This window comes from Salvia miltiorrhiza, chromosome 7 (assembly GCF_028751815.1).
Source record: "Salvia miltiorrhiza cultivar Shanhuang (shh) chromosome 7, IMPLAD_Smil_shh, whole genome shotgun sequence".
NCBI classification, from domain to species: Eukaryota; Viridiplantae; Streptophyta; class Magnoliopsida; order Lamiales; family Lamiaceae; genus Salvia; species Salvia miltiorrhiza.
Genome location: NC_080393.1, coordinates 46,219,213 through 46,228,661, shown reverse-complemented (window position 1 = coordinate 46,228,661; position 9,449 = coordinate 46,219,213). Strand labels below are relative to the sequence as shown.

Genomic DNA, 9,449 nt, shown 5'->3' with positions numbered 1-9,449 from the left:
GGTGGTCGGGGACCTGGGTCGACGGGAAGAGGCAGAAATGGAGGGCCAGGGCGGTAGAGATAGGAGTCAGGGAGGGCTTGAAACCCCCATGGCGGGCCATGGTGTGCAGCTGGTTCCAAATGATGGTGGTGGCGTCGATCTTCTTCTTACGCTTTGCACACCAAAGCATATAGGCTTCTGACACATTCACTTTGTTGGCATGTTCCTTGCCCACAATGCAGATGGACAAGAACTTGTGTAGCACGCCGATGTCGGCGTCTATGAGTTGGTTGCTCGGAGCACCCTGGCCGGTCCAAGTGGGCAAACCCGTCAACTCTTTCCAAGCATTCATGGCCACCCAAGTATCCGGCATGCCCTTCAATCGCTTCGGGTGAAACCCAAAGACTTCATTCATAATCCGGTAGGTGACGACGCATGGCGTATTCAGCATGCGACAGTGGAGCTCGGACTTGTCGACGGTCATGTTGAGGGTGCAAAGGAACTCCAAATGCAACGGAAGCAAGCCCGGCGGCGTGGTTTGTGAAAACTTGTAGAGTCCCATATTCTTCAAATGTGTCTCGATGGCCTTGTCCAGCTTCAACCTTCTGAGCAGTGGCCAATCAAGACAGCGAGGTTGGGTGACTTGCTTCCCTTTTAACGCCGTCCACCGAGTGCCCTCCCAATCTTCATAGATGGCGAAAGGGGCATTATAGACATGGCGGATATCCTTTGGTGGCGTGGGAGGACGGGGTGGGCGGCTAGGAGAAGCCGGAGGGCTAAGGGGAGCCTCATCTTCTTCGTCGGTGACGATGAGGTGTCGGCGGTGCTTGTAGGTGTTGAGGTTTGCCATAGAATGAGGTGGACGGTGGCCGCCGTGACCCCCCTTCGGCTTTTGGTGAGTTTTTTGAAACTTTTGGTGATGCGCAAGTGACGGCGCCCGCCGTGAGACGGCGGCCGCCATCCCCCCCTTTCGGCCTTTTGATGATTTTGCTGTCCAGCAGCCAAATTCACATCCTTTAAGCTCGGGGACAGTCCGGTAAGCCTATTTCCTGCAACACCACAATTAAACACTAGTGAAAACCCAACTAAAACCAACAACAACATAATAAAACACCTCAAGAACTCACTCCACACAAAACAAAAAGGAAAAGAGAAGAGAAAGAAACGTGGGTTGCCTCCCACGAAGCACTCTAGTTAAGGTCGAGAGCTCGACGGTAAAAAGCTTGTCAAAACGTTGGGTCGTGGAGTGCTTGAGACTCCACTACAACGGCAACCACTTCATGCTCCAGGTAGGGCTTCACCCTATGCCCATTGACGGTAAACGTCTCTTCGTTGTTCTCCTTGCTTAAGATCACAGCGCCATGAGGGAGAATCTCCTTAAGAATGAAAGGGTCACTCCAACGAGACTTGAGCTTGCCCGGGAAGAGTTTCAACCTTGAGTTGAACAAAAGAACCTTCATTCCGGGCTGGAGATTCTTGGGCACAATACGGCTATCGTGCAATCTCTTGACTTTGTCTTTGTAGATCCTTGCATTCTCGTACGCCTCGTTGCGCAATTCATCGAGTTCTTCCATTTGCAAGGCTTTGTGCTTCCCCGCGGTTGTAAGGTCGCAATTTGTGGCCTTGATTGCCCAATAAGCTCGGTGCTCAACCTCCACCGGTAAGTGGCATGCTTTACCGTAGACAAGGCGGTAGGGGCTCATTCCTAGGACTCCTTTGAAGGCGGTGCGATACGCCCACAAAGCATCGTTGAGCTTAAGAGACCAATCCTTACGGGAGGGTTGGACCGTCTTTTTGAGTATGCCCTTGATTTGCCAATTACTTGTCTCGGCTTGCCCCGAGGTCTGAGGATGTGAGTAATGCCGTTTTTCCTCATAAGCTTCTCAAAAAGCTTGTTGCAGAAGTGTTTGCCTTCATCACTGATGATAGCCTTGGGGAATCCAAACCTACACAATATGTTTTCCTGCACAAACTTCAAGACCACATTAGCATCGCATGTCCTCCTGGGGATGGCCTCAACCCACTTGGACACATAATCAACGGCAAGCAAAATATACTCAAAACCGTAAGACATAGGGAAGGGGCCCATGAAATCTATGCCCCACACATCAAAAATCTCAACAACAAGAATGCTCGTGAGGGGCATTTCATTCTTGCGCCCAATGTTCCCTACTCTTTGACATCGATCACAAGCAAGATAAAAAGTATGAGCATCTTTGAAAAGAGTTGGCCAAAACAAACCGGATTGGAGGACCTTGTGAGCCGTCTTTTGTCCACCAAAATGTCCACCACAGTGGGCCTCATGGCAAAGCTTCAACACTTGTTGTTGCTCCAAATCCGGGATGCATCTCCGAATCACCTCGTCCTTTCCCAACTTGAAAAGGTAAGGGTCTTCCCAATAATATTTCCTGCAAGTAGCCAAAAATCTTTTCCTCTCTTGGGATGTTAAATCGGGTCTTAATTCCCCACAAGCAAGGTAATTGACAATATCAGCAAACCAAGGCACAGAGGCAATTTCATAAGTATGCTCAAACGGGAAGGACTCATGTATGACATCTTGACTCGTGTCAACCACATTATGCTCAAGTCTAGATAAGTGATCGGCAACGGAGTTTTCACTCCCCTTCCTATCCTTAATCTCAAGATCAAACTCTTGCAATAATAAAATCCAATGGATAAGACGTGGCTTGGCTTGGGACTTAGTCAACAAATATCTTAGAGCCGCATGATCACTATGGACGATTACCTTAGACCCGATGATATAAGCACGAAACTTGTCTAAAGCAAAAACCACAGCAAGCAACTCTTTTTCAGTGGTGGTGTAATTCACTTGTGCACTATTCAAAGTCAAGCTAGCATAGTAAATTACACGCAACATTTTATCAACACGTTGACCAAGAACGGCTCCCACAGCGGAGTTTGATGCATCACACATAATCATAAAAGGCAATGACCAATTGGGAGCAACAACAACAGGTGCAGTGCTCAACTTAAGCTTCAGCAATTCAAAAGCATGCATGCAAGTTTCATCAAAATCAAAATCCACATCTTGAGCAAGCAGACGACATAAAGGTTGGGTAATCTTAGAGAAATCCTTAATGAAACGCCGGTAAAACCCGGCATGACCTAGGAAACTCCTTATGCCTTTCACATCAATTGGTGGGGGTAATTTTTCAATCACCTCCACCTTAGCCCTATCAACCTCTATACCATCTTTTGACACAACGTGGCCAAGAACGATGCCACTAGTCACCATGAAGTGACTCTTTTCCCAACTAAGAGTTAGCCCACTCTCTATACACCTTTTTAACACCAAATTAATTTTACCCAAGCAATCACTAAACGAATTACCAAACACGAAAAAATCATCCATGAAAATTTCAACAAAATCACCTATCATTTCCGCGAAGATCGACATCATGCACCGTTGGAAAGTCCCCGGTGCATTGCACAGCCCAAATGGCATCCTCTTCCACGCAAAGGTACCAAATGGGGTGGTGAACGCCGTCTTGTCCTGGTCCTCCGGCGCGATTGCTATTTGGTAATAACCTGACAAACCATCAAGGAAACAGTAAAAATCATGACCAGCTAAACGATCCAACATTTGATCAATGAAAGGAAGAGGAAAATGATCCTTTTTTGTGACGGCATTTAGCTTCCTGGAGACAATACACATACGCCAACCCGTGACCGGACGGGTCGGCACCAATTCCTTGTTGTCATTCAGGACAACCGTGATTCCTCCTTTCTTGGGCACCACGTGCATTGGGCTTACCCACTCACTATCGGCGATAGGGTAAATGATCCCTTCCGCCAATAGTTTGAGTATCTCCTTGCGTACTACCTCCATGAGGACGGGGTTTAGTCTTCGTTGGCCATCCCTCTTAGGTGTTGCTCCATCCTCGAGGTGAATCCGATGCATGCACGTGGCTGGGCTAATGCCACTAATGTCGGCAAGGCCCCACCCAAATGCCAGCTTGTTGCTCCTTAGCACTTCCATCAATGCCATTTCTCGCTCATGAGTGAGCTCGGCGGATATTATCACGGGCTTCTCATCTCCTTCTTCCAAGTACACATACTTGAGGTGTTTGGGGAGCTCATTGAGTTCCAATTTGGGGATTTTGCACTTCGTGGCATCTTCAAGCACCACAGGCTCATCAATGGGGAGTTTGTCTCTTCATTCTCTCTCTCTTTCCTCGGCTTCCCGAGCAAACTCCTCCATATCCGCCGATCCTGCAAAGACCTCCACTATCTCTTGTTCCTGCACATAAACCATCTCGGCGAGGCCGTCAATAGCATCTATATAGGAGCATTCATTAGTAAATGAAGATGATGGCAAAGCGCGACTATGATGCACAGAAAAAGACACGGACTCTCCTAACACGGTCATTTTTATTGTTCCATTTTTCACATCAATCAACGTGTTAGCGGTGGCCATGAATGGTCTTCCTAGCAGTAAAGTATGTTCTTTGCCATTCTCATGAACTTCTCCTATTTCAAGCACAACAAAATCGACAGGCACGATTAAACCACCCACTCTAACTAAAATATCCTCAATGACCCCACGAGGATACCTAACTGATCTATCTGCCAATTGCAAGCACATTCGAGTGGGTTTTAAATCGCCTAACTCTAGTTGTTTAAAAATAGAGTACAGCATCAAATTAATTCCTGCCCCCAAATCAAGCATACCCGAGGCCTCCTTACCATTCCCCAAAGCAATATTCATAACAAAACTACCTGGATCTCGTTGCTTGGGTGGCAAGGGCTGTTGCATGATGGAATTGGCAACCTCGGACACAAGAATCTTCTCGTTGTCAACAAACTTCCTCTTCTTGGACGCCAGCTCCTTAAAGAACTTCACATAGGCCGGGACATTTCTGATCACGTCCAGAAGTGGCAAGTTGACATTCACCTTTGCCAACATGTTGTAGATGTCGGTGAATTGTTGATCTTGCTTCTCATTTCTCAACCGACCTGGGTACGGGATCGGTGGTCTGTAAGGCTTGGTGGCCTTGTGAAGCTTCACCGAGGGCTCTCCTTGCTGCTCTTCTTCTCTCGGTGGGGGTACTTCTTTCACCATCTCCTCCTCACAAGTTTCCTTAGGGGGCTCGTCAATAGGGATCTCCACTTTGTTGTCCACCTTCTTTCCACTCCGTAGGACTGTGACAGCTTGAGCTTGATGAGGTTGCAATCCTTGTCCACGGAGCTTCCCTGGTTGTTGCTGCTGTTGCATCTGGTTCAAGGTCCCTGAGAGTTGTCCAACGGTTGTCTCAAGACGCTTGATTGTAGCAGACTGTGACTCCATGTTCTGTTTGGTCATCTCCATAAAGGATTGCATGGTGTCCTCGAGAGACGGCTTCTGCGGTTGAGCTTGCTTTTGAAACTGTTGGGGGGCAGTCTGGAATTGCTGCTGCTGCTGATAATTCCCTTGCTGCATAGGGAACTGTAGATACTGCTGATATTGCGGGGGCTGCTGCTGCTGCTGATAAGCTTGAGGGTAGTTCTGCTGCTGAGGAAAGGGGAACTGCTGTTAAGGTGGGTAGAACTGCTACTGGTTCTGATACCTAAATTGCTGAGGAGGGCGGCGGAATTGATTTCCTTGATTTGATCCCGACCCTTGGCCAGGCGCTTGGTTCCTCCATCCAGAATTCTGCTGAGCTCTCCAACCCGAGTTGGAATTTTGTTGCCCTTGATTAAACATGGGCCTCTGTTCAAATTGAGGCCTCCCCGGGTATCCCTGGGCAGCGTAGACCTCTGCCTCCCCTTCAGGTGTGAACTCCCCCATTCAATGGCACTCGTTGGTTCCATGGCCAAAATCGCCACATATGCCACATCCGTCTGCTGGCAGTGCTTGAGCTGGTGGTGCTTGAACGGATGGCGTCTCCACTTGGTTCATTCTTAGGTGTTGAACTTGCCTCATCAGGTCCGCTACTTGCTTCTGCAGCTCATTGTTTGGGGCTACTGCATTGGCTTCGACCCTCCTTCCTCTAATTGATTTTTGTTGAGAGCTCGCGGCAAGTGTGTCGAAGATCTCTTTGAGCTCATCAGCTGTCGGGCAATGTTGCCCCCTGCTGTACTGTCCACCATAAACTGTGCCGTCTGAATCAATCCGTCATAGAAGAACTGCATCAACATGACGGGTGCTAACTGGTGCTGCGGGCACTGGCGGAGGAGCTCTTGGAATCTCTCCCAAGCCTCGTGGAGAGGCTCGTCTGCTCCTTGCATGAAGTTCATTATTTGGGTCCTATTCTCTTGAGTCTTGTGATTAGGGTAGTACTTGAGCATGAACTTCTCGCACGCCTCTACCCATGTAGTGATGGAGTTCGGCGGCAGGGACAGCAACCACGTTCTGGCCCGGTCCTTGAGTGCATAAGGTAAGCACTTGAGTCTCAACTGATCCTCGGTGAGTTCCAGCAGTGGGAAGGTCTGCACTTGAGTGCAGAAGTCACGGACGAACTGTAAGGCGTCCTCGCTCGGCATCCCATGAAAGAGCGGCAGCAGATTTGAATCGTTGGCCTTCAGATTGTAATTCCGGACTGCTGTGGGAAGCACTATCGCTGAAGTGCTAGTGTTCCCAATAACCGGCCTGGAGAAATCTCCCATGTATTGGACATTCTGCTCCGCCATGGCTTCTTGGTAAGGATTGGGACGAACTTCTTCTTCTTCTTGCTCACGCCCTTCACCGTTCTCTAACGGGTCTTCTAAGTCAACTGAGCGTGAATCCTCAAAGTCTTCCAGAATGGGGTTGGAAGTGATTCTCTCTTCACAGTCTTCCTCTCGAAACTGTGATTCCACAAGGTTTCTCGAACTGGACTCGGACTCCTCCTCCAGGCTTGAAAGGATCTCACGGGGTCGATGTATGTTGTCGTAGTAAGGTGCAAGCTTTCTCTTCAAGCTTCTGCGTCCTTGCATACACAACACGAACAAACAAATCAAACGCACCGGAGGGAGAAAATAACCGAGTTGAAAGAAAGAAACAAAAATAAACACAGAAAACAAATGCAACACAATCAAATGCTAAAGCCTTCCCCGGCAACGGCGCCAAAAATTTGACTCATCCAAAAACACCTAACGGATGGACTCGAATTTATACGAGGTCGTCCTAGGGCGGTAAGGTGACTCAAGTCGTCTCACACGGAAGGCTTAGCAGGGCTTTAATTGTATTACTCACACGAACGGAAAAGAAACCTAAACACTCTAATCGGGTAGTTGGGTCAGGCACTGTCTCACACTCTAACACCAAGACGTAAATGAAAGGAAGCAATAAACAACAACTAAAGCAGTAGAGATATAATAACTAGGAACAAAGTGATTGAACATTAAACTTGTTAACTAGGGTTTCAATCAAGCACTCTAACCAAACGATCATAAACTCATGAATCATCAACGATTAATCACTACCTAGGCATGAAACTAAATCAAGCATCAATTCAATTTCAAAGAAAGCTCAAATCACCATAAAAGAAAGTACTAGACATTCATCACGAAGAGAAATCCGTAGGCAACAATAATGAAACAATGATTCACGTAATTAATCAAGATTCAATAACAACAATCTCAAATCATCTCATTCATCAAAAGCATAAACGAAGGAATTCAAATAACCAAGGATTCAAATAAACTAAGAAATTAAAGTGAGTTCTTTCAAAAACGTAGTGATCCGAGAAAACTAATCCGGTGAATGTTGATTGACATCAAAAGCGATCCAATGATTCCAAAAGCTAAAGTAAAATGTTTAGAAACTCCAAAAACCATAGAAAAGTGTGGAAATTCGCCCTAGAGGCTGCTGTGTTCAAAGATGTGAAGAAAAACCCTAAAAATGGGCTTAAATACGGAAAATCCGTAACTGCCGAAACGCCAGGGACGGCGGCGCCGTGGGACGGCGCCGCCGTGAGTGCCCTTCGCAGAAACCTCCAAAAATTGCACGGCCCACGCCGTGGGGCCGCGGTCGCCGTCTCGACGGTGGCCGCCGTGGCACGGCGGCGGCCGTGAGCCTGCCTTCGAAAATCGCTCGAAACAACGCCAAAACACTTGGCAACTCACGAATCCTGCACGCGACAATAGTACACCCAAAAAGATCATCGAGCACGTGAAATATAGGGCAAAAAGTCATGAAACACGCTCGAATGCACAGCAGAAACATACACAAAAACTGCCCAAATACGAGGTAAACAGTAAGCTTGGGTAAGTGATCTTTAATTTCATAGATCTAACTTGTATGATATTATATGTGAGCATATGTGGAAGATTGAAGCAAGAAATCACCCTCTTCTTCTTTTTTTTAGAATTTTCGAAAATTGTGGATTTCTACCCTTCAAAAAATTTTCTTTTTCTTTCCTTGAATTGGGATGAGAAATGTGATCTATGATATGATTGGTGATGATTGATGTGTGTTTTGAAAAGCTATGCCTTGAGATGTAAAAATTGAATGAGTTTAGTTTACCCAAAATTTGGGAAATTTTGAGTTGATGCTTTAAATGATGAATTGATGATGAGAATGAGTCTATGAGATGTCTAAGATGATGATTGATGGAGTAGATTGAGGATATGATGTTAATTGATGACTTTGATGTGAGTTAGTTTGATAAAATTAGGGATATGTGTATCTATGCCCTAAATTGTTAATTGATGGTTTATATGTGAGATTAAATGGTTAAAATTGATAGATCTATGATTGGATTAAAGTTTCATGTGTGTTTGTGGAATTTCAAAAAGTTTAGTTTAATAAAAATTAGGACTTTCGTGCCTATGTGTTAATTAAGTGAATTGGCTTAGGATAATTGAAATTGAGCATGGTATTAGTGTCTAATTATGTTTGGTTAGGTCAATTGTTAGTTATATAAAATTTTGACTTAGTTTAGTTTATATAAGTTTTTGAGTTCTCATATATTGAGAGGTCGATGATTGGTATAATGAGGTCTAATTGCTTTACGATCATTATGTAGACGTTTGTCATGCTTTAATTAAGAGTCTACGTTGATACGTGAGTTTTTCTTCGAGTTTAGTTTGCATGATATAAGAGAATCTATGTATGTGTAATGAGTTATGTGATGTATGAGGTCATATATGAATAATTGAGTAATTTTGAGCATGAAAATGAGATGAGAATTGAAACGATGCGTTCTTTGAAACGTTTTCTTTGAGATTTGAGTTTGAGATGTAAGAGAAGAGTCAAGTTTGAGTTGTGATGAGTAATATGTTGTGCTTGAATGTTTTTGAGTGCTATAAGTGTTTAAGATGAGTTTTGGGAAGTTTTTATTGAAGAAGTGTAGAGTTGAACATGTTTGCTTGTGAGTTTGAGTTGGGAGTTATTTTCGAGACGCACTGACCTACTGATTTCGAAAGGTTTTTGTTACTAAAACACCTTGAAGACTTTATAATACGTTTATAAGAGAGTCTTGAACATACTGGTAAAATTTCAAGTCACTTGGAATTCGTTTACTATTTTTATAAAATGGAAAACCAAA

The 9,449-nt window shown here is 45.3% G+C and overlaps 2 protein-coding genes across 2 annotated transcripts; both read right to left on the bottom strand.

The window, feature by feature from the left end:
- Positions 1-1,205: 1,205 nt before the first annotated feature.
- Positions 1,206-1,682, bottom strand: LOC130994287 (uncharacterized). Its single transcript, XM_057919333.1, has one exon. The coding sequence runs from the start codon at positions 1,680-1,682 to the stop codon at positions 1,206-1,208; it is 477 nt and encodes a 158-aa protein (XP_057775316.1).
- A 2,474-nt stretch (positions 1,683-4,156) lies between these two features.
- LOC130994285 (uncharacterized) lies at positions 4,157-5,302 on the bottom strand. The gene is made up of 2 exons (XM_057919332.1): positions 4,720-5,302; positions 4,157-4,566 (listed from the first exon to the last, which is right to left on the bottom strand). The coding sequence occupies exons 1-2, from the start codon at positions 5,300-5,302 to the stop codon at positions 4,157-4,159; spliced, it is 993 nt and encodes a 330-aa protein (XP_057775315.1).
- Between the last annotated feature and the right edge of the window lie 4,147 nt (positions 5,303-9,449).